We start from the raw sequence: 26,492 nt of genomic DNA, 5'->3' as shown, positions 1-26,492 counted from the left end.
TACTATAAAATCTAAGCTCAGATCGTAAATGGTTTATTTAATATTAATTAATAATATTTTTGATAAAAAAGCCGCCTAGAACCTAGAATGGAAATATTGCGTTCAGACTATAGCCACACATACTCTTCTAAATAAGAAAATTTTAGCTTTTTGCGTTTCAGATACCTAGAACAGCTAGAATTATTTACACCGTCTGTCATTTATGGTGACCAGGATATAACAGAAAAGAAGAGCATTTTTGTTACTTAAAAAATAAAAATAAATTTTTAAAATAAGGTGAAGAGAACATGCAAAGTTTAACGTTATTCACTTTCTTCGTTTCCCTATAAAAAGTTCCTGAAAAATATATATTTTAAAGATCTTTTAAATCAGAATACCTCCGTTAATAATTCTTTACATTCTCTTCCTGACAGAAGAGATTTTACCACTTCTCAATATAAATATAAATTTATCTTGTTATGGTTTTATTCGATTATTCCGGCGTTTTTATATTTGTGATTTAATTAGATTATTGTTTACTTTGTTTATATTATTAGATGATTGTTTAATGTTTTAGTCTAGACTAATGTTTAATGTTTTAGTATGTAAACTTGAACATTAATTATCATGTTTTTTTATATTTATCTTCTTCTATCGTAGTAATCCGTTCCAAAGAAGACTAAGTACAGTCGAAACGTTAAGCATGTGTATTGTTTATTTAAGAAATTGTTTTTATTTTAATTCAATATCTCTCTGTTGTTGCTCGTGGCCGCTTATAAACATTAATAGCTAAATGTCTGTGAAGTTGGCCCCCCTTTTTCAAAATTCGGAAATTTTTATTAGAGTTCTGGATTCCCCAGAAAGAGTTCTAGAGTTCTCTGTAGTTTTTAAAGAGAGTTCCGTCATTTAAAGTGGTGAAAACACCATTTTAAAAATGGGGGGGCTAACTTCACGGCGCCCCCATTTTTGAGAAAATAAATTTTTTATGGTAGTTTCGGATAGATTTCGATGAGTTCTAGAGTTCCCTATAGGTTTTAAAAAGAGTTCCGTTCAAATAAGCCCAAAAATCAATGTCAAAGTTAAACAAAAAATTTCCATTTTTTTTTAAATTAATTTTTTATGATAGATTCAGAAAGGTTTCGACGAGTACTAGAGTTCCCTATAGGTTTTATAACGCTCCGACCAATATTTCAAAAGTTACAGGCCCTCAAAGTAACGCACCTCGAAAATATTCTAAGTCCCGAGAGGTAATTTTTTTTCGGAAATCGGCAGTTTTCGCTGGAGTTCTGGTGGCCCCCGAGAAGTTCTATCGAAAACTATTAGGGTCCGAAGCGCTCCGACCAATATTTCAAAAGTTACAGCCCTTCAAAGTACCGCGCCTAAAATTAAAAAATTATTTTACCGGAGTTCTCGCGGGAGTTCTGGTGGCCCCCCGAGGAGTTCTATCGAAAACTATTAATGTTCGAAGCGCTTCGACCAATTTAAAAAAATTAGCCTTCGGGACTTAGATTATTTTCGAGCTGCGGTACTTTGAGGGGCTGTAACTTTTGAAATATTGGTCAGAGCGTTTCGGACCCTTATAGTTTTCGATAGAACTCCTCGGGGGGCCACCAGAACTCCCGCGAGAACTCCGGTAAAATAATTTTTTAATTTTAAACGCGGTACTTTGAAGGGCTGTAACTTTTGAAATATTGGTCGGAGCGCTTCGGACCCTGATAGTTTTCGATAGAACTCCTCGGGGGGCCACCAGAACTCCCGCGAGAACTCCGGTAAAATAATTTTTTAATTTTAGGCGCGGTACTTTGAAGGGCTGTAACTTTCGAAATATTGGTCGGAGCGTTTCGGACCCTAATAGTTTTCGATAGAACTCCTCGGGGGGCCACCAGAACTCCAGCGAGAACTGCCGATTTCCGAAAAAAAATTACTCCTCAGGGCTTAGAATATTTTCGAGGTGCGGTACTTTGAGGGCCTGTAACTTTTGAAATATTGGCCGGAGCGTTATAAAACCTATAGGGAACTCTAGTACTCGTCGAAATCTTTCTGAATCTACCATAAAAAATTGATTTTAAAAAAATGAAAATTTTTTGTTTAACTTTGACATTGATTTTTGGACTTATTTGAACGGAACTCTTTTTAAAACCTATAGGGAACTCTAGAACTCATCGAAATCTATCCGGAACTACCATAAAAAATTTATTTTTTCAAAAATGGGGGGCGCCGTGAAGTTAGCCCCCCATTTTTTAAATGGTGTTTTTACCACATTAAATGACGAAACTCTCTTTAAAAACTACAGAGAACTTTAGAACTCTTTCTGGGGAATCCAGAACTCTAATAAAAATTTCCGAATTTTGAAAAAGGGGGGCCAACTTCACAGACATAATAGCTAATATAAATTTAATAAGAGTAAAAAAAACATTATAAACTACTTTTTTTCTCGATATAGTTAATATGTAATTATTGTTATGCATTTAAATATTAAATTTAAATACTATTATGCTAAAGTAAAGGTTTTTAATGTAAGCCTTTTTTTGATATAAGAGCAAATTTGCCAGAACGGGGATTTCTATACATTACATTTACGAATTTTAGTTTTGTGTTTATAAATATTTTTTTAATTAATTATAATTTCAATCTTTATATTTATAAATTTTAAATATATATATATATATATATATATATATATATATACATATATATATATATACATATATAGTATATTATATATATATATATATATATATGACGATGCGCTATACGTAATGTAACGTATAGCGCATCGTCGATTTGTCAACGCGAGACTCGGCATTCGGCGAGACGCGAGGAGCAATACCCGAAATGCATGGCATCGTGGCATAGCCGGCGCGTGCTAATAGTCTGGGAGCCAGCTGCCATTTTAAGTGAATTATTTTAAGAAATCTGAGATTTTCGGCTAGTGTTCAATTCGGTCTGCTAATAAACAAAGTGAACGTCAGCTTCCATGGTAGCGGTGGGTGTTGCCGCGGCAGCCACCCACACACGTATAATTATAATAAAAATAAACCGACATAAAGAAAGCTGAGACTTTGTACGTTTATTATGATCTAAATAAACGGAAAATAATAGTCAGCTGATTTCATGGTGGGGGGTTGTACGTCAGCTTCTCGCCCAAACATGCGAAAAATATGCGCTGAGTAAACTTATACTAAAAAAGCTGAAATTTGGGGAAGTTATAGTCAACTTTAACAGTTTCACGAAAATAATTGTCCGCTGAGTTTTTCGCGGTGGAAAAGTGCTCAGGAAAACCTCAGCGGACAATTATTTTTCGTGTAACTATTACAGATAACTATAAGTTTACAAATTTCTTGGTTTCAGATAACTTGATTTTTATTAATAAAACAGTGCGTATATGAGCGCGGGCGCGTTGCGCCTATCACACTCGGCTGCTTATCTCTGACGCTCAATTCGGATGAGTAAAAATATTTTATGTTTAATCACCGACATGATTATAAAAGAAAAAAATGTGTATCAATAAGTTGCGCATTCGAGTGGAATTCTTGTATTTAGATTAAGACGAAAACTTCGTGCTTTTTGTACTTTTTTGAAATAAAATAAATGTTTCTGTGAAGGATTTTACTTTTTTACATTACAGCGCACTATAATATATTGATATTTACGTTGAATACAGTTTGGATAACATTTTGCATGCAATTACATTTGATGTGACAACGTGCCCTGGTCATGGGGCACGTTGTCACAAGCGACCTGTCGTTATTTATTGTTATGTAACAACTGTAGAGTAACAATCACACAAAATTCGATACTGTCCAATTGAAGCTGAGGGTTCACTCGAAATTTTGGCATATCAAAGTACTCTTAAATATTGAATGTAAAAAATACAAAACATATTGAACCAAATGTGTGACAACGTGCCCCGGTCTACCCTACGACCTTGGCAAGGTGGGAAGACCCAGTACCCAGCACGAGGATTTTACCCAAGCAAAACTTTTGTTCTTAGGAGGAGGAGGTCTGGGAGAAACATCGGGCCCCGGCGCCGCGGCGGAGCAACCTTGGGGTGGGTATCATCTCCTATCTGCATAATAATTCTTTTCCATTTATTCAGATTATTTGATCTCGATAAGTTAAAAATAATTAAAGCAAGAGAAATTATCCAAATTTTTATAAAAATTTATTTTTGTAAAGATCTTTTTCGGGAAATAGATAATTGTATTATCTTATTGAAAAACAAATTAGAGACAAATAAGAATTATCTTTTAAAAAGTTAATTATTTTGAGCGCTTCTTTAATTTTATTCTTATGTTTGTATGTTACACTGTTACAGTATCATCGTAGCTACGCGGCTGATTAACTCCGCCCGTTGCGCATCGGATTCGAGTCAGATTTTTTTTTCATTGAGATAACGAATCAACGATTGATCAAATACCTATAGAGCAAAAATGTATCTCGGTACATATCAAATTGTAACAATAAATTATAGTATAAAAAAATATTACATCTCGTAGATCCGTTGCCTTAAAATGAATGGGCTAAAACTGATTACGGAAAATATTTAATGTTGGTGTCACTTATTTATCGATGTATTGTACTTAATGTGAATTGTGCTTGAGGAAATACTCGCACACTTCGCAAAGAGCTCATAATAGTTTATCGAATTATATTGACGAATTGCCGCGTTCTACATAAATAATTGTTGAATAAAATTCTAAATTTTAAATATATGATAAAGTATTTTATCAAAATATATCAGAATTTTATTTCGCGAATTTAAATTAGTATAAGATACAGAATTAGATTAAATTTTCGAAATTTTATTACGTTTATAAATTCTGCTTATATATGTATATATTTTAAAAACACAGAGAAATAAGAAATAAAACAATACCATCACAATTAATTTAATAGATATAGATATAAATTTTTAAAATATAAAATTTTTATTTAGATTTTTTTCTGAAGAATTATTTTTATGATATTATTTTTCTTGAACAAGAGATACGATGAGTAAATAAGATATTGTGTTAGGTGCTATAAAAAAAGAAATATCTATAGATAGGGGAAAATTATGAATTAGTTAGGATGTCTGTTATTTATATATATATCCATCTATTCCTTTCCTACATATTTATCCAAAATTAAATATTATATAAATTGATGCAAAAAACCAATATATAGATATATTTAGAAAGTGTTAGTATGCATAAATATAAACATGAATAATAGAGATAAGAAATATTTTGATCTTACTATGCAATATATTTTATTATAGAAAATGTAATAATGGTTATTAATTACTAAAATTTATTTTAACAAAGCATCGATTTTATCCTAATTTTTTGTAGCCTATTCATCTATTTTTGATTGAGAAATTGGCTTTGTGCCAATAAAGTAATGTATGACGTGAGATTCTAATTATTCTGTCAAGAAACGCTGAACCTTTTTAAATTATTTTAGAATTGATCGTATAGTACAATTATATATTCAATTTTACAGTAATATATATGAATATATGTATAAAAAGTAATTTTGGTAGAAAATGAAAAATATAATGAGATATATTTATATCGATATGTATAAGTTTATATAAAGATTTGCGTATATTATACAATTAAGAACGCAATTATTGATTAATTGTAATATCCAATTATATCAATTGTGCGGGAATTAAGTTACTTTTTTTCGGATCTCATGTCATTTATTCTGTATAATATCTTACTTGATATATTTTCAAAATGCGTGTCGCATGAACATGCACAATTACGCATCTTTGTATTTTCGGGGTCGGTTTTCGCGGTCGGTTTTTATCGAGAAATTTTCCGATTATTAATTTTTTAATTTTGTCCGCATTATAAATTTCAATTTTTTGCGAGATATAATTAAGATATTCATATAACGCGAAGTAAAATTATTTCATGCACTTGATTCCAAATAAAAAAAAAAACGGTTATTCAATATTCTTAAGTAAATAACAGAATTAGAATAGTTATTTGTGTAACAAGTGCTGTAAGATGAAAATTCCCGGGTGCGGTTACCGCACTCGCCTTCGGCTCGTGCGTCAACTCCGCGCCCGGGAATTTTCATCTTTACGCACGGCTTGCACACCCTATTTTATGTTGCAAGTGCCTAGAAAGTGGTCTATCACGCACGCGCAGCGTGCGTAATGGGTCACTTTCCATGCACGTGTTGCATAAATATTTTTCAATGTTTAATTGAATTGTTGTACAGTTAGTTTTTATGAAATATATATATAATATATATTGTGACGTGACATTTGTCGCGTCCGCCGCCCAGACGGTAGCTCGGCCGAGGGGAAGGTCCGGGATGGCGCCTCGACTCGGGTCGAGGAAGGGCTACCCGCGTTAACTAACCTTTTCTAGCTAAATTCCGTAGGGATGACGGGTGGCGCCGGAGCGTGGGATCACGACCAGATGTAACGACGATAGTCGCGACGAGGGAGGAACTGGCGCTCGGAGGACGCACGGCGGAGTGGTCGGCCGACGGGCGGGCCACCGGGACCTGCCGCTGGAAAAGCGCCGAAAATGTCTCGCACAGCGTACCACGGCCCCGCCGCAGCAGGAGCACGGGTGCACCACCGCGATGCAGCGCGGGTGGACGACCCGCACACTTCACCCGACGGCGCCCCGAGGGCCGAGCGACGCCGCCACGGCCTGGCCAGCCGGGCGGGAAACCGCGAGGGACCCGTGCACAACCAGCAGCCAAATCAAACGGGCCGCGGGAAAATGGCGGAAATCGTCTGCAGCGTCGCGAACAGGGCGACACACTCAACCAATCGGCGGGGCGGAAGAACCGCGAGCTTGAGGGCGCAAGTGCGGGGGCCCGGCGTGGTCCCGCCGAACCGACCGCTCCTCACTGTCGATCTAGCCGCGAACGAGGAGCTACCCCTGGAGGAGCGCCCCGACGCCGCCGGGCAGCAGCGAACAGCCTAATTGTAAGATCTCCACTCCGGTGCTGCCTACTAATTGAATCTCGGTCGCGACCCGGCGCCAGTAAACGGCAAACGCGTATATCGAATAGATTGCCGTGTGAATCAGCCTGATTACGTGTCGTATTTAGATACCGGCTCCCGCCGTTGTGGATGCCGGGAAGATTGTCGCGGCTGTTTGTCGGGATCGCGGGCGCGTGGCCGGCCGAGATCGTAGCCAGAAACATATCTGAAAGCCCTACTCGAAAGCTTGCGTATGACCGGCAGTCAATTCGCGTATATCGTCGTGCGTGTTTTGTGAATCGTGGACGGAGGCGTGCCGCGGGCGGCACGCTCCGGTGTATATTAGTGTGTCGTGTAATAGCGTTTTGCGTAACCGTGGTGCGTAGCGTAGCGGGGTGTCCTTCGCGCCGAGGAGGACCGTATTGTCGCAGAACGGGGGAGAAATGTTCGCGCAATCGCGTCCCGGGGCGTGAGGCACCGGTCGTGCGTTCGTGTAATCGCGTATTGTGTATTGCGGTCGTGTAACTGCGTTGTGTGCGGGAGTCCCGTGTGCGTGTCGGGAGGAACCGCGCCGGGCACCTTGTGGCGCATCGCGAGCCTCGCGGATATTTTGCGTCGCGTGCGCGGGCAAATATCGTCGCGTCTGCTCGAAAGGGAATTTCGCGAGCTCGCCATTGTCTGGCGTTGCTATCTTTGGGGCTATTCGCGGGAGGCCCGCGTCTAGCCATTTTGGGACCATTTGCGAGACGTCGCGGATGGTCATTTCGGGACTACCGACTGGGAACGATTTGGCAGTCGGGAAGTCGTTGCGCGTAGGTATTGTATCTTGTGTCGTGCGTGTGCGAATCGTGTATGTCGAGCGTGTGAGAATGTTATGTCGAGTGTATGAGAATCATGAGCGTTTTTGCGTATAAGAATTGCCGTGCGTTCGGGATCCGGGGATTAAGGCGTGGGCGGATTGGCGTTATCGCGGGGTCGCGCTTAGAATCGAGATTGCGAGGCTCGCTTGAGAGCTTCGCTCGCGGAGGGAGCCTCGCGGGCGTGAACATCACGCACTTCGCGCGTGCTGTAACGGCCGATCCGAGTACCGCGGTGGTACCGGCCATTTAAGCGAGAGCCGGCCTCAGTTTCCCGATACGATTTGTTCGCTTATTGAAGGAAATATATCTCATTAATATTGTTTATCGTCGGGCTTTATTTTTGTGTGTTGCTTGCGTCACGCTCCTTCTCCACCTTCATCCCTTTCACGCGGAGCTACGCCCTGAGCTTGTGGCGAGACTAAGGAGGAGAACGCTATCGAGACGTGGTGCGCGTCTATAATCGCACCTCGCGCCCAATCAAATGGTATCGCCCAAGACCTCAGATACGGGAATTACGGTAAGAGAAGTGACTTCGTTATCTCCTTGGAGCTATCGTCTGGTGGTCCGCGGATTAATTTGCAGCCGCGCCCCTCGGCCAGCGAGACCGAGGGAAATCGGGTTGCAAAATATATATATTTCTAATTAACTTCTCGTTGTTTTTTATACAATCGATGCTTGCGTGTAATTCGAATCGAACGTAATATTATCCTTCGGCGATGATAATAATCCGACAAGGAATTTTTCTCCTTCTTTTTGATCTGGTCGAAATGTGACCAGATTGCATAAGGCCGGGAGCGACAAAGGTAAGTCCAGTATAGCCCGAAGAAAGAAGATTGGATATACATATATTAAACGTAAGTGGTCAACATTGACCACATTGCAATGGTGAAATAAAGTAACATATAAAATGAATATATATATATATATATATATATACGCCTTATACTCGACTTTTTTTTTATTATCTTTGTTAATCTTCGTATTTGACTTTATGTAACTTTTAACGCTGAAGAGGACACGAATAATGTGTCGAAACGTACGTTAATATATATTTATTTATTTTTATAAATTGTTTGCGCTTTGATTACCGCGCTTGGCTCTAATTGCCTCTCCTATTCACATTGCGTATATTTATTTATTTATTTATTTGCCCCAAAGGACTATCTTCTCTATATTTTCTCGCATAAGTGCGAGATTGGAAAAACCGCAATTAAATCCCAATCGCGCGAGTGTTAGAACCCCCAATTCCACTTTTCTCACATCTCAAGTGATTGTGTCACTTGGAGATATCCCCTCCCCTCCCGTTCAGGTATCCTACTAGAACAACCAACAAATCAGGCCCCTTATAAATCATGTCGCGGTCTTCATTAAAGTTTTGTATATTTATATAGCGTTTTCGATTTGCGACTCAAACCGACTCGGGTCGCATCATGTATACAGGACTCTAGCAACATTGACGTGGAATACATACATATCTATGTATGTATTCCACGTCCATTGATGCGACCCGAGTCGGGTCGAGTAGTATACCTAAATCGAAAACGCCATTAGATTATATAACACGGTTAGGTAGGAAAACGGATAGGTAGGACTATAGATCGCGGAATACAGGTAGGTAGGTAGGTATTCGGGTAGGCAGGGACAAGGGGGATTAAATTCGATAGAAAAAATTGTAAACAAAATAAAAGTAATATTGTTAATATAATAATAAATATAATTATATTTTTAATATTAACAACTCAAATGTATATTAAATAATACTAATTTTTATAATAAAAATTATTTAATATATTAAAAATTAATATTCAATAATAAATATAAATTTTTATTTTAAATAATACCAATTTTTTATAGATAATTGTATTATATTGCATTTTACTGTAAATATTATGTAATTATTATATGTATGTACATATATTATATATGTGTATCATGTATATAAATTGTGTACATGCGTAATTAAATTATGTATATTGTAATAACTCTTTTATAATGTTGTATTATTACATTGTAAAGTAAATTGTAAGAGAAATAAAGTAAATGATAGAAATGTGACAAAAACGTATATTGTAAATAAAAGAGGACCGCCGATTGGAATTGGCGGGGGCGGTGGAGGGCCTCTATAAGTTGACCTGTTTTTAGCGGATGTTAGTTAAAATCTAAGATAAAAACTAATATTTAATTTATAACTAAGAAAATGCAAAGTCCAAAACGCATTGGACGGCCTTTAAAAATATTGCTTATATACATATACCTTTTTCTTGATACGAGTACTAGATTAAATCAAATTAAATTGTGCATTACCAGATGAAATCACGCAATTTGCAGATGTAGCACGGACGCGCACCAAAATGATGTTTTATCGGCAGTATCGGAAAATGAACATGGCTACGTAGTATCAATTTTGAAAATGGATGTACTGGCGCTAGTGTACAGAGGCTTTTGACGGTCCCATGGAAAAGACTGGGATTGACCGGGATGCAGAATGGCTTCTCTCAGGCCCTCAAGCTTTTCTCTGCTGCTGCTAACGTCCGTCTACCGTTACGGAATGGTTGACCGTAGACACATCAGATAACCTGTCTTCTTGAGGAATTACTCATCAGTAACATTAACATTACTGAAGTCATAAAGAAGAAAGACTGATTTACGTTTAAGTGTATTTTCAACTTTATTAGGAAACTAGGCAAAATAATTTAGTACAAAGATTGGATTAATTTAATATTAACCTTCTCTATTAAATCAGCAAAGTGACACAATAGAATTAAACCGATTCACGTATCTCATCGTAAAAGAATTGCTACAGAAAGTTAAAATCTTGCATGTATGTACAATCCAATCTCTGGATAAGAAAATTTCTGAAACGGCTTCTAGCCGCAATAATAATCTTTATTTATTTTACACGTATATACACGTACGCCATACACATGAACCCGCATGCATTTGGTACAAGAAGCACATACAACATATGTACACATCACAGAGAGAATTCCATGCAATCGTCCCTCAGACGGACTACTCCTGGTGTGGCCGGTTATTATTTCTGTAGGGATCCTCTATGACGATGGAGTGACAGATCAAATCGTAGCCAGTTCGGTTGAACCGAAAGAAGAACAGGGAGAAACAAATCGGGAATACGAACGCCAGCACGAAATTCTTCACCAGTGACCGGCCCAATGCTAACGGCAGGCCCAGATCGGTTCCGGGGCTCACCAAGACTAAATCTGGCTCATTCGGACGTTCAACGGGAGTTATGCTTCGGCACTGAACCACCCGTAAACCCATCATGTACTTGCCAGGAGTAGCACCGCCAATAAGACCGTACACTCCATGTTGAAGCCAGAAGGCCTGAAACGTTTTATAGAAAAAAAAATTAACTCAGTCTTTTTGTGTGGATTTATTTTTATAAAAGACTGTGTAATCTCTTTATGAAATATCAATGGATTCGAGTTTCCTTACCTCAAAGATACAAACTATCACGCGATGAATTACTTCCAGAATCAGAATTCCATAAGTCATCTCCAGAGCCATTTTATAATCAATACGTAAATTTGTTTGCAACAAATCTAAATCCTCGATGTCTCTGAAGCATTAAAAAAGACGTTAAAAATATTAGAAATTGAAAAAATTGAATAGACATAAATTATGATTGTAAGAATCGCATTGACAAGTTATATCTATTCGTAACAAGTGAAATTTGATAAATATCTTTTAATTATTATACACATTATTATACGCGTTTTTGCCGTGTTTTTCTACCTACATAAAGTCGAAGACGTCGATTGCGATGAAGGTGATGGAAAACTTCAAGAGAAATAGCATTGTTGAATCTATAAATTCCGCTGCGAACCTCTTCCAAATCGGAGGAATTCGATACTCGTAACCTGAATCGATAAATTTAAGAAAGACATAAATCAACGATATTTAATATGTAACAATCTAATACTTATTTAAGACTAATAACCATCAGTTCCTGGAGGTTGGAAGGGTCCCGCGGATTGTTCCTGAGGCCTCCTTTGCCTCGCTGTCTCATTCTGTCTGTCTACATTTATCACCCCTTGTGTATTAGACGATGCTGTAAAAGATATTTATCAATTTTTACTTGATATAAATAGATATTTGGTTGGAAGGGTATGAAATCATATGTCTTCTTTAAACTTCAATTCATTTTTAACGCTACTGAAGCTATATCTCGACAGTTTCTCAAATTGGTCTAAAATTGTTCTTTATTATGTAGTCACAACTGTAATCACTAAATTTGTCTAAAAACAAGAGTACAATATCTTAATAATTTATTAGAAATACGTATTACATATATTTGTATAAACAAAAATATAACAGATAAACTCGAAATACAGATAGTCATTTCTTGGTTTTTTGCCCTTGGAAATGTCACACATGATTTCAAAATACTTGCGTTTCATCGTACCAAGTGTCGGATTCGGATTAATGATGGGTTGCCCTGACATCACGTAATGCGGGAACCACGCTGCGAAACTTTGCCAAGCGTATGCCTCCTGGTACCATTCTTCCAACTTTTTGAAATATCGCGATCTCTCCTCCGCCGGATCCATTTTACTTTCGGAATCCGGAGTACGTTCGGTTTCCATTTCGGAATCCGGAATACTTTCCCGCCCCGGCGTGTCGTCGTTTTTGTCGTCTGCCATTTTGGCTTCTCCGCTTCACTTGTGTAAGAAAATAAATCGGCTCGTCACTCAATAAAGTCGTGGAAGCTGTCGATATGACGTTTATATCGCTCTAAAATTTCCCCCCTTCGTTTGGCACGATAACAAAACAATGACAATTGACACGTACGTAGAGCCGTTGTCACTTCGTCGATTAATTTTTATGCTAGGAAGCAATTGACAGGCACAAATGCAAGATGCGTCGGAAGAAGATAAACAAACGCACTGATAACGTTATATTTAATTGTAAATAATTGCAAATTACTTTCGATACCTCTGTAGCAATCAATCACTACGCTCGTACGTAAACGCGCTAGCTAACGCTGCTGTCTATCACTGACGTGTACGACATCAAATGGATACAATGTAAAGCTTTTTACTGTTGCGATCATGGTTGCGATAGACCAGTGAATTTCCGTCACGACAGCGTTTCCCCCAGACTTCAATCGTGGGGAAAACTCCTAGGCTGACATCTAAGGCGCATTTCTTATCTGAGAACATTATCAATAAAAGTTTGACAAAAATTCAGAGTATTTTCTATTTTTATAAAATCTTGAGAAATAGTTTTTTGCTATATATAATATTTCTGTTAACATTGAAATGATCTGTGATTTTCCCCTGCCCGTTACGTGAAAATTCTAGATTATTATACGTATATTATCATCTGCTGATAAAAATATACTAGCAATAAATCGATCAGAACCTGTTTCTAAAATTAAACAAAAGTACTGCAAGAAAAAGGTTTAAACTTAAAGCATTCTTTGAGAAAAATGTTGTGTGGTATTTTTTACTTTCATTCTACTTCTTGAAAGTGTTTTTTAAAGGTATAATTGTAACGTAAATGACAAAAACGAAATCATTCAAGACCGACCTCTGGTAGTTAAGACTGGTATCAGAAGTAAAGGATAACTGAGACTTGTCCAAAATAGTGATTCGGAATTTTATCCCAATTATTGTTTCATCAAGGAATCACTAACATTTGGCAGCCAGAATATAAATGCTGAGTTGTGCTCCGATTTTTTTTAATAATTGTGCTTAATACAACGTTTTATATATTCTTAACATAATTTAAATAAAAAAAATATATTATTTAATTAAAACAGAATTAAAAATTTATTTATTCTGATAATTTAATGAGTTAAATGTAAAGAATAATTTAATGAAAAGGCACAGCAAACATATATTTTAAATATTATCAATTTAGATTTCGCACACATACAGGAAAGAATCCAAGATAATCTTTTTACTTGCTTTTCATAATTATTCTTTCACTCGAATATTCGCTCCGAACGTGTTCACTTATTTCAATTCAAATGGCTTAAGTGTTTTTTCAAATAGTAAATATAAATAGAACAAAAACCATATGTTCCGCTAGTGACTTTCTGTTTATTCGGCATTCCGAACGTCTGAAATCATCTGTCCAGGGTAAAGGTAAAAATAGAGGTAAAAATCCAGTCAAGAGCAAGGATGACAACACGACCGTTCCTATCCAAAGTCCGGACTCGTTCAATTTCTCACAATCCCTTTTCTTCGCTCCCATATCCGAATTTCTTTCATTCGAAACTCCAGGGACAAGTTACCCTGCCTGGCGTTCTTGGCAAGTGCAGTTCAAAGGAAATATAGGGACTTTCCTCTGAACCGGAGCTCGCACGCTCGCCGTAGACACTGGTTTTCTGGTCGTGGCGACGTGCTCGCAGCTCCGGTTCAGTAATCACGGTAGGTCGCGATGCGCGTTTCCGACTGACGAGAGTGTGACGAGCAGTCGGGCGGGCCAGCCAAGCCAAGTCGTCCTCTTTCGTGCGCGAGACTCTCTCCGCGATAAGTACCCTAACCGAGACGGTGGTGGCCGCCGTTGTGCTGCACGCACGCACGCACGAGTGCTGCGGGGTTGAGGGTCGCCGGAGGGTGGTCGCGTGGGCAAGCGTCGCGCCGTCGCGACGCGTCGCGCCGCGGCGACAGCTCCGGTGGAGCACCTGAAGAGAGGGTGTGGGCCTCGCGCGACGCGGACGATCACGCAGCGGGACCTTAGGTAAGGTCGTAAGAGGACGGGTCCGGACACGCTCGCGCCGCGCCGGGGAGGTTCTCGCCCGGCATCCGGGCGAGGAATTAATTCCCTCGGGACTCTTGCTCTCCTTCAGCTTTCCTGCTTCCCCCCGCGAAACCGACTGTTATTACTCGTCGTCTCGCATCGCACGATCGCATGCAATACGATCTCATCTTCGCGGAAATGCGTGTGACGCTCGCGCGAAGATTCGGGCTCTGAAATTTTATCATTGTTCCCATTCGGATACATTTATCACGTTGTACCGAAAAAAAGGATCTGACTTTGATTCCACGCGCGAGAAAAGAAATAGGAGCGGACCGTATCGTCCCCGATCCTCCTCCTTTGAGTCATTTCGACGAAACGCCAGCCAGCCGGAATTCCGGAAATTCCTGCGACTCCGAAAAACCGGAGTTATCTTGCACACGAAGTATGTGCTCGCTCGTAAACAGACGTAAGTCTGGAATCCTGTTCCTTCTTTCATAATTATTTGCAATCGTACGTCTCTAATACGCGTATCTAAAAAAAGGGAGAAAGATGAGTGAAAAAGTGTCAGGTTAGCCTGTTTGATTTAAATTTATACTGATAAACTTGGAAACGTTTAGAGAAAATCTGATTTTTGAAAAACGAGACTGTCGTTAAAAATAAGAAAAATCTTTCTTTCAAATATCTCTGAAGTTTTATAAGTAGAAACGTTATACAGGGTGTCAAAGTTGTAGAAAGAAGAAAAAAAATGAAAATTTCGAACATCTGGAAGACGTTTAAAGATATTTCATTCAAATTTGGTATGCGTACTTATGGTATTAAGAATCATTTTCCAGTACCGGTGAAACATTTTTGGATCCACCAAGGGCGTACGTATGGATAAGTTTATATTTTGAAAACAAAGCAGTTTAGGACATATGTTTATTCGACCTTTTCTTTCTATGCCACGGAATATCCCTTTCAATTTTTTTGTACTTACTTAGGAAACACCCTGTATATACGTTTCCAAAGTCAAACGTTCTAGAATCGAAACAGAATTTAGACGAATTTATGCGTATAGCTGCATAAAATAAACGTGAAAAGAAATCAATTAAATATCACTAATGCGAATAAGATAAGATAAAACAAAAGTAGAATCAAATAATAAATACGAATTTAAATAATAACGAGAGAATTTGCGTAACGAAATCCTCGCAATTAAATGTCAATTAGGTATTCAATTAATTATTACTTAATGCAGAGTATTATATAAAGAGACTGTAAACTGCGGGCATTAAGGTAATTAATCTTACGTAATTAACTCAAAAGTGAAAAGCAAAAAAAGCAAGCGAGCTCCGTAGCAACTCAAGTTTAAACTAAAAAATACCATATTGCGTTCTATCTATTCTGTGTAATTGATCGATTAATATTTTTTTAAGCGTCTGTGAAAACAACCTGTTTGATTGGGTCTTCATTCTAAAAGCTGTATTTTAAAAAGCGTCTAAACTAGTAACAATTGTTTATAACATTACAACAACAATAATGCGTCACACATCCAATTGATACGAACAAACTCATCATAAAAAAAATAAAAGAAATCCCGTGAGCTTTACCGAATGCATTTAGAAGTTTTATGAATTTTAAAATTTTATTATCAGTAAATAAATACAGAAAATATAGACAATAGAATATCAGTATGACGCATTTCATTCGTTTGCTGATTTGGAAACGCTCTGTACACGCGATTGTGCTAAGAAGTGTGTCGAGAAGGAATTCCATCTGTCATCACAGCAGGTCCCGAAGATTGCTTACATCGAGGCTTACATCATTAATTGCTGTGCGATCCGTCGCTTAAAGAGCTTGCCTGCTTTCCTTGTTTTTCACTTCTGCGTTAATTACGTAATATTAATTCTCTTAATGCCCATAGTTTGCGTTCTTTTTATATAACAATCTGCATTAGGTAATAATTAATTGCATATCTAATTGACAGTTAATTGCTAGAATTTCGTTACGCGAATTCTCTCGTTATTATTTCAATTATAGTATTTACTATTTAGCTGTACTTTTGTTCTGTAATTTATTCGCGCGTTAGTAATATCGATTTGTTTGTCGGTCTTTAGTAAAGTACTTTGAACGATGATGCTTTTGATTATAGCGTCGTAAATAGCGATATAACGCTGACCACGTAATTTGACTCTATCGTTATCATTATGAATTTTATTATCATTGCCAGTATCGTAATTCTTGCAAACGCATTTATTTATGCGGGCATGAATTTATATATGCGGGGCCGGCATACACACTCGCTCCGAAAATACTCATTTATAAAAGCCGTCGACACGAGCGATGCGGCCCGATTATCGTTATCGATACGAGTAGATTTTCTCTTCCTCTGAAAGAGAGCACGCTAACGTAGGGGGAGATGGGGAACTGGGGAGATATACGTATACCCCGTTATCAGGCGAGACATCATCAATGTTGCATCCACAATTGTGTGGTTTCTGACCCGATGTATCGAAAATCGAACGTACATACGTACAGGCCGACAGGCCGCCTCATCTATCGCGCCGATCGATATTCTCCGCTTTTCACCGTCGCTTTTCACCACGCGACGTTAATTGCACGTGCCGACGACGGACGGAAGATGCATCTCGACGCGTTTGCTCCCATAGAATCGGCGATACTCACGCGACTCTCGTCGGCCGTCGACGAAACGCCGCCCGGTGGACGCCCGAGTAAAAAAGACTCCGAGCGCGCGCTGACGTTGACAAATACCGTCGTGATAAGCTCTCTTCTTTTTCGGAGAAACACAAAAAAGCGATAGATGCACTTCTGGGAATTTTAACCCGCATTTCATTTTCTCGCACGACTTAAATGCCTTATTTCTCTCTTTTAACACGATAAGAGAAATAAATAATGTCAGATACATGATTGATTGATGGAAATAAAACATCATTATGAGTCGTTAAATTTGATATGCAACGTTGTATTAAATCGAAGAAATGTAAAGATAGCTTTAAAATTATTTTTGTGGAGGAAACATGAAGATTACGTCGTGGATCGTTATTATGAGGTGATTTTATCATTACATAAGCCATTATGTAAAACTTTAGATCATTACTATGTCGCTATAAACGAAGCAATAAAATTATGGAGTATTGTTTCGTATTTTTCCAATTAATTTTTTATTCCTTTAACTTATTGTTTTTACGGCACATTTTAACATTTTATTATAATACTTTATACTTTTTATATACTTTTAATAATACTTTTTTCTCTTTAATTTATAAATTTTATATTTCTCCACATAATTTATAAATTCTGTATTTCTGCATCTGTGAATATATTCATCGCGTATCTTTCTCTTCTGTGTCATTATATCTTGTATTTATATCTCTAATTAAAAGAGAGAGGATGCGACGCACGGATAGCATATTTGCAGCGCGCGCGATGAATGTATCTTGTATATGCAAGGGCCAAATATAAATATGAATCGCGCTTTTCTTTTCGCCGCTCATTATCATGAGTTGCATCGCCGCGTTCGTCCTTGACGCTATCGATGATCAATAGTCGTATTGCCGAAGATATATAGCGATTAAATGAAGCATTTAATGCGATTTCCACAATACGTAAACACGACGCCGCATCCCAGCCAACTCTACTTATCGATTTTATTCTACTCAATAAATGCGTTTATTATACGCTATGAATGAGAGATGCAACAGTTTGTCGTGCCGCAAATTAGTTGCTTTTGTAATTAATTGCCGAGTTTTATTTGCGTAACTGCATTTTGAAATATAAAAAAAATATGGAAAATATACCGCGCTAGCATTTGTATCATATTTACTGTACTAATAAAAAAGCTAATAGCAACATTAATTATAAAACAGTAAAATTTATGATAAATTATTTGTTTAATTTACAGTAATGATTTCTAAAATTACTATCTATGTACTTTTATATATTCTTAAAATCAGATAATTTATTTGTATATCATATATTTTTAATGAATAATCTCGTAAAATTTTACAATTACATTTATTCATTAGCGTGATGTTTTACGAGATGTTTTACAATTTACTGTTGCCGCGCATTTTTTTCCACCGTTAAAAATTCCAACTGGGGGCTACAGACGGGGAAGGGGAGCGGTCGAAGTTCACGCGGCGACTCTCTCGGATCGATATTCGTATTCTGCGAAGTCACGAGAGCCTTAACTTAATCTGGGATAGTTTAATCACGCAGAATTATACGCTAACTTCGTTAACTCGTCCCTGTCGATGTGGTCGCCTCTTCGAGGCAACGCTTAAAAAAATTCAGCCCATTAAACACAGATCAAATCTCCTTGAAACTCGAGTCGGTTTATTCGCCGCGCGATATCGGAAATTTTCTTCGGTTATTAGATTGTCATGTAAAACGTTGATTTCGTATTAACGGTTTCGGGGAAACTTTTTTGAAACTTCGACAGTTTATGGACAGCAAATCGATAATTATTGAATTTAATTATTTTTAATTGTACGTCAAACACACGAGCGAGGAAATCGAGTGTATATGAAATATTAATTTAATTATTATTTTATATACATAGGGGAGACTGGGGCTGGTTGTTACAGGGGTAGGTTGTTACAGTGCCAATGGTAGCTAAACCGGAAACGCTATAGTAACGTTAGAAAGAGATAAATGATCACGCCAGTGTCGGCCGACATACCGCGCGAGTTAGTGGCGCTGGCGTTCTTGTGAGAGGAGCCCGGACAAGCAGCCGTAAAAAACGCAGATTTGTAACATTTTCATTTTTTAGTATTATTGGTCTAGCACTTGTTATCTAAATAAGCAGAAATGTGTATGTGTGGTATATACTCTCTAATTCCTTCTGTTTACAATAAACCTTACTTTTATAAGCTTTACAAATATTTGTGTTTTAATATTTAATCTTAAGAGATTAGTTTTGGTGTTGGGGCTAAAAGTGACATTTTCTCGGGGCAGGTTGTGACAAACCACAATTAATTTATGATAGATAATTTATGATGAATAGAGCTTATAACTTTTGTTTAGATTAAAAGTTACTTGTATTTTTGTTTTAAAGAATTTTTATTTAAATAAGAACATAATTTTACTTAATTTTTATTTTTTTATTTTTATTTTGTTGTGATAAAGCAAAGATACCAAAAAAAGTAATATGTCTAAGTTTTTCGCTAAATAAGAACATAATTTTATTTAATTTTTATTTCAATGTGATAAAGCAAAGAGGCCAAAAGAAAATTGTATGCCTAAGTTTTTGTTTAAAATAACACTATAATTTTATTTAAAGTTAAAAAGTACTATATTATTACTTGGACTTAAACTTGGAAGTTAAACTTTTTTGTAATTTGTTATAAACAATAATATTTCATTTTTGTTCGAATTAAGAAGACAAACCATGATTATTCTTAATAAAAAGTTTGAGATTACATTTGTTTTTTTGTTGTAACAATTTACCCCGTGTGATGTAACAACCAGCCCCTGGTGTGGGGTAAAAAGTTACATGTCTCTTTTTTCAGAATTTTTTAATTTATATAATTTCTAATGAGCGGTTAGATAAAATTATTATTAAATTTAAATCCCGATTAGTTACTGAATCTAGCAAGCCTAGATTCATTTATAAAAACAACATAATCAAAGAGTTGAGACACTTTATAGAAAAATGTCACAACCAGCCCCGGTCTCCCCTATATACGATTCTCCGAGCAGAACTTCTGTTGAGAATACTTGAAGTCGTTGTAAAACTATCGGGAACAACAGTGCTTACCTGCTAACCTTGACGAGACATTTGATAGTTACCAATTACATATTTATATACGCACTCGGATATAAGCAGCAAATGGGGATTCACTGTTATCATTTTCGAATCGACGACCCAGAGAGTCAATCATCGAAGATAACTATTGATAAAATCTATCAGTAGATAAATTTATCTTTATTGATATTGGTAGTAATGTATTTCTATCAATTTCCTGTCAATTTTTATTAATAAAATCGTTTTCCGAAAAGAGAATTAAGTTTATTGACATTACATTGTAATTAAATATTAGAATCTAAACAAATTTTTGATTATATAGATTATATACATATATTATAATATAAAATATTACTATAATAAAATTCTTTCGATAATAATTTAATTATTAAATTAACACAGTTTTCCAATACACACAATGTCTAATAAATTAAACAAATTATATTTATAATAATAAATGTTATCAATTATAGACTGAATAAGATTTTATAACTATTTAATAAATCTGAGAGAAAATATATAAGTAAAAAAAAGAACCCATATTGTATAAGGGGTTTTGGGCCATGAACACTTAACGTCTATATGCATTTGTAGAGGAGGTTGATAGAAATGATAATACCATAGTCTCACAGGTCTCAAAAACATGGGAAAGGATTAGGCCAGTCAAATTAGACATTTGAGCTAAAGTGATGCAAACTTTTTTATTCCTTTTTAGGTGTGTTGGGGGTGTTTAGAAAAGCTTATTTTTGAGTTGTCGTATCATGAGACCCAGAGCTTTTTGAGGGGGGAGGGGGAACCAAAATTTTCGTTTTTTTGCAATAACTCGGCGAATGTTGATAAAAAATGAATGACTAACTCCTCATTTTGTAGCTTTTTTAAAGCCCTACAATTCATCTTAAGAAGACCCCCAATCTAAAATCAATATTTTTCAAGTTTTAGCCTGTGAAAGGGGGAAAAAAATAAAATTTTCGCGGTTTTTTTGCATTTATCTCGTTTCGATTAATAGATAGCACTTTTTCGCTTCTGAGAAAGTTGTAGGGCTTGAAAAAACGAAGAAAATGGGCGGTGACTCGTTCCGATTCGTCAAAAATTGAGCCCCTCAAAAAGCTCTGGGTCTCATGATACGACAACTCAAAAATAAGCTTTTCTAAACACCTCCAACACGCCTAAAAAGGAATAAAAAAGTTTGCATCACTTTCGAGCAAAAGCCTTTTTTTGTCTAATTTGACTGGCCTAGATAGGTAAGGGAGAGTGGGCACCCTTGAACCACGTTTTTTCAAATCACATTAAAAATGATTTTTAATAATTTTATTATAATATAAATGAGAGACTATTCGATGTTTAATATAATAAACTTTGTTTGTAAATGATTTAAGAAGTAAATTTTCAGAAATATTTTGCAAAAATAATGATATTTCGAAATGCTGCGTTTTTCACAGTGGACCAAAAGCTTGGGGTCGATTGAGCCATAGTGTAGGGTACACTGTGACATGTAATGTGAAAGGTAGGGTATTCTGTGACACGTAGAAGAGATCTAATTGAAAACTGAAAACAAAGCCTCACAGCGACTCGATTACATGTGATCTGTAACTAAAGGGTGAAAAAAAGAGAAAATAAGCGTAGTTCTGTAAGCGTGGAACAGAAGACCCCATCAACCTGCGTCACATTGGACCTCACTGAACATCGATATAACCTCACTTTAGTAGAAATCAACGAATATTGCCTCATAGTGACTCGATTACATGTGATCTGTAACTAAAGGGTGAAAAAAAGAGAAAATAAAAGTGTGGAGATGATTATATCGATGGAAATTATTCCATTTTATAGGAAAAAGTGTAGTTCTGTAAACGTGGCACAGAGGACCCCATCAACCTGCGTCACATTGGGCCCCACTGAACATTGATATTATTTATCGTAAATATTTCAGATACAAAACAATTAAACGTTTTTGTGCGCACTTTGGTATTGAACCCAGATCCCGACGAACGTCTTATGAATTTTTTTTTAACTGTATATAGAATCCTTAGAAATCCATAAATATCAAAAAGTTATGATAAGTAAAAATTTACTTTGCAAGGCTCCAATTACATATCTGCCTTTAACTAAAGTATACATGCTTATTTCGGCATAATTTTTTGATGGAAGTTATATGTTTTGAAAACGAAAGTTTTCATACCCACCGTCACTATTTTGCAGAACGTTAATACAGAAAACTCGCACTGTCACATTGGACCCCGTGGCTCAAGGGAGCCCACTCTCCCCTATTTTCTGAAGCGTGAATTTAGCATATGTAATATTAGTTAATTGGCACTAAAAGCTTTACACTATTTAACTTAAATATTATATTACTAACTTTATAAAAAATAATATATTTTTTATCGTCCAGACTTCCTTGCTCTCAGGACACTTTCCTGTGGTGACGGCAGTAACGAACAAATTTATTGGTTTGTTTCGGCTAAGTCAATCCTGCGGCCGGTTTACTTTCGGCCGAAAGAAAAAAAAACACTCAAACGCAAGAATCAAGCTACATCGGAGCATATTAAGATATTTTTATATTATTTTCTGACAATTATAACGGTGAAGATAATAATGAATATAGGTATTAACTGTATTAAGACTGGTAATTGAACCGGTTAGAACCGCCTACCGTCCCAGAACCTAAACTTATTTTTCTAATAATGTATACAACAATACCTACAAAATGGCATATGTTGTGCGCCAATGGCCCATTTTGGGCGAGGTTCTTTAAGTCGCTTTTTACTTTTTCATAAATTTTGAAAGGGTTTTCCCGATATTTCGTTGCATTGTAATTTTGAAGTGACAAATTGCAAAATAATAGGATATGCGTATTCTACTACAGCGTAGCTTTATCACTTATCGTATACCATCCCATCAAAAGCTCGCGCGACGCAGAAGCTTGCAACATGGCCCACACACGCAATATGTCCGATAATAGCTAATAAATTGTGTAATATAGCGGCTCGTTTATCAGCCCTCACGTGTGCGAAAATTTCCTGCAGAATTTCCCGTCGACTACAGAATTTCCCATTTATACTACCGGGAAAATCCGAGAAGAACTATCGAGCATTAATATACAGTTAGAAAGAAACATTTTCTTTATCAATTTTAAACCTATGTAGCGAATATTGAAATTCATTAAAAGCTTGCTTAGTTTGATATTGTAAGGAATCGTTCTATAAAAATTATAAACATCTTTTCACCACGTTAACGATAGGGGAGACCGGGGCTTGTTGGCATTGTTTTCACAATTTCGGCATTTGAGTTTTTAACCAACTAATTTTCATAATTAAACAGTACTAATATAATAGAAAGAACCTTTCTCTACATTTTTATACCAAGAACGCTCCTGTATACTGTATAGTTTCTTTGTAATAAGTGAAATACGAACATGCTGCATTGTAGCCAACTTGCCGCGATAGTAGGGTAAGTTGGCTATGCGATAAAAAGTCCATGTTAAATTAATGAAAACGTAATAGAAACACAAAACGGGTAACAGATATGTAGGTACTTCTTGATAAAGATTGTATCTTTTAAAGTTATTTTATAATGATCGAATAGCAAAATGCTGTTACAGAAAAACAATTGTAAATTATTTTAGATGTAGCTTTCTTCAATGTAAAAATATTAATATAAATATATATGTATATAGCTGCTATCTACAGCATTGTACACGGAGAGAACTGTTCAAGTTTCACATTGTAGGTTACTTATTTACAATCATACCAACCGCTTTCGCTCGCTAGTATACTGTTGTTGACTGGTTTCAGAATTCAGGATACGAAATACCCTAGTGTAGTTTTTTCGTAAGGATAGGAACTAGCAGAGTATGGTTTAATACCACCACTCAGTAGATGTGATACTTACCAAATATCACTGCAAAAGTGTGATCGGAGCCATAGCCATACTTCCATCCTAACGCATTCACAGTCTGAGACTGTGAAACGCGTGGATTGACCATTCGTGTCCATGTCCGTCTGTAGACACCGTGTGGCAATGCGAATCACATTTTACACTGTTGAATTACATTTATTTTTATTTTTAACGAGGGTTGGTTCAAAATCTTCAAGAGGCACCAGATTGATGGCAAACAAAGATGTTTTTTAATGAAGTCGGTAATTCTCATAAATCTTAAAGTATCAAACTCACACTGCTAATCGGTAAGAACCCAATCTGGTGCCTCTTGAAGATTTTGAACCAACCCTCGTTAAAAATAAAAATAAATGTAATTCAACAGATATTAATCTTTCAGTCAGATGTAGGATTTATCGGACCTCATCAAAATTACATCTTTTTAGAAATATATTTTTAAATGCAATAAATATATGCTTGAATTTACATACGTTCGGTGCCTAGCAAAAATAAATATTTATTTGGTTTTGAGTTTTTTTTTCGTACATCTGGGATGTAGGAACAATGTACACGACATACAAAATTTCATTCGACCACCAGAACACCCTCCAAAAGGGGTAAAATATTTTTCTTTACATAAACCCATTGCTTAGGGTCTCACTCTGTTTAGAGGTTATGTTATTTAATATTATTTTCATAATCATTCACTCCAATTTCACGAATTATATTAAATAATTAAAACTATTAACGCTATTTAAAGAAAGTAACCGAAAAAACCAATACTCGTATTCGCATTGCCACACGGTGTCTACGGACGGACATGGACACGAATGGTCAATCCACGCGTTTCACAGTCTCAGACTGTGAATGCGTTAGGATGGAAGTATGGCTCCGATCACACTTTTGCAGTGATATTTGGTAAGTATCACATCTACTGAGTGGTGGTATTAAACCATACTCTGCTAGTTCCTATCCTTACGAAAAAACTACAATAGGGTATTTCGTATCCTAAATTCGGAAACCAGTCAACAACAGTATACTAGTGAGCGAAAGCGGTTGGTATGATTGTAAATAAGTAACCTACAATGTGAAACTTGAACAGTTCTCTCCGTGTAGGTAGCAAATTACATGCTCACACAGGTCTCACGCGTGCGGCAACAAGTCAAACTAAGCATGCCTTGATATAAGCCAACATACCCCATCCCTACATGCGTTTGATTTCAGTCGTTTTCTTACAATAACTTACTGTTGTTCCTCAAAATGACATGTCGTATAGTAACAGAAACTTTTTTTTTAAACTAATAATACGTCACTTTGATTTACTTCTTAAGCTGAAGAGCATTAATACGATATTTTGAAACGCTCGATTGCTACTTCTTGAATTAGAGTTTTCTCTTTTCTATTGTAATACTTTTTTGATTTATATAAAACTTTGGGAAAAGTATCTATATCATAAAAGAGATATTTTGTGATAACTTTTCCATTATTTCTTTCGTTATAAATACATAAACGGAACAATTGTAAAGCAAAACGAAGAATGAGTTATTGTGTCAAAATTAAATTTTAAAATAAACGGAACACGGTCCATGTTACTGACAAACAGAACATTTCACAAAGTTTCATATATTCCGTATTTTTCTCTCCTTTTCTCTTTTGTTGAGCAATTCGTGCCTCGCGTAAATAAGTTATTTCTGGCGGGATCAAGACCTGCCGAACATTTTGAGGTACGAAAACCAAACGTTCGTATCGTTCGTCTGGCGTTTATAGTCACATACAGGGTGTCAAAAAGTCGCAGCGCCAATTTTCTTGACTAGTTTTAATAATGCTAAAATTAATTTCATCTCCGTGAAGATTCATTTAGATTCTTTCCATTCCGACTATTTTAAATGTCTCCTTTATTTTCTTAATTTAGAAACGTTTAATATCATCATATTAAATAGCGATTTATCAGATTCATTTAAGGAAGAATCGATCGTACGTTGGAATTAAAGGATTTTATTGTAGCGTGTCTCGATGCGCCCTGAATAATGGAAACAGTATAACGTAGCTTCTGAATAATCCAGTTTTCCCCGGTCAGATTCAGACGAGCTACACACGGCGCGAATCCTGGTGTATACACGGGCCACCCTGTGTATACAGAATAATGACGTCAACGGCGATTGAGTAGTATGATTCCCGGTAGTTTCGCGCCGGTTATAGAATCACTGTAACAGGTATAAGTGCGCTAAACTACAGGCGACTTAGAATGCAACGCCATCGTTCGTATATAATATACGCCTCCACGTCGTTTATTTGCCGTCAAAAGCGCAATCAGGCTCCGAAATCGCGATGAAAGCTCGTTAAACAATATAACGGATTATCTGCGAAACGAAAAAAATAATTGGGC

General features: G+C 36.6%; 2 protein-coding genes across 6 annotated transcripts in view; one reads left to right on the top strand and one right to left on the bottom strand.

The window, feature by feature from the left end:
* Positions 1-9,481: 9,481 nt before the first annotated feature.
* Positions 9,482-12,894, bottom strand: LOC139822443 (protein FAM8A1). Of its 4 annotated transcripts, none has more exons than XM_071794153.1 (6): positions 12,736-12,894; positions 12,206-12,461; positions 11,741-11,851; positions 11,540-11,660; positions 11,236-11,359; positions 9,482-11,124 (listed from the first exon to the last, which is right to left on the bottom strand). In XM_071794153.1, the coding sequence occupies exons 2-6, from the start codon at positions 12,441-12,443 to the stop codon at positions 10,792-10,794; spliced, it is 927 nt and encodes a 308-aa protein (XP_071650254.1). In that variant the 5' UTR covers positions 12,444-12,461; positions 12,736-12,894; the 3' UTR covers positions 9,482-10,791. The 4 variants fall into 4 exon arrangements, with proteins under 4 accessions (XP_071650254.1, XP_071650255.1, XP_071650252.1 ...); XM_071794154.1 differs by having other exon boundaries at positions 12,727-12,875; XM_071794151.1 differs by having other exon boundaries at positions 12,592-12,852.
* A 964-nt stretch (positions 12,895-13,858) lies between these two features.
* Krz (beta-arrestin protein kurtz) overlaps positions 13,859-26,492 on the top strand; it is a 28,851-nt gene continuing 16,217 nt past the window's right edge. Inside the window, exon 1 of one of the 2 annotated variants that reach the window (XM_071794149.1) lies at positions 13,859-14,177. The gene's annotated coding sequence lies outside the window, so the exon portion shown is untranslated. The other variant, XM_071794148.1, reaches the window with a different exon arrangement.

This window comes from Temnothorax longispinosus, chromosome 11 (assembly GCF_030848805.1).
Source record: "Temnothorax longispinosus isolate EJ_2023e chromosome 11, Tlon_JGU_v1, whole genome shotgun sequence".
Classification (NCBI taxonomy): domain Eukaryota; kingdom Metazoa; phylum Arthropoda; class Insecta; order Hymenoptera; family Formicidae; genus Temnothorax; species Temnothorax longispinosus.
This window is presented reverse-complemented; position numbering and strand designations above follow the sequence as displayed.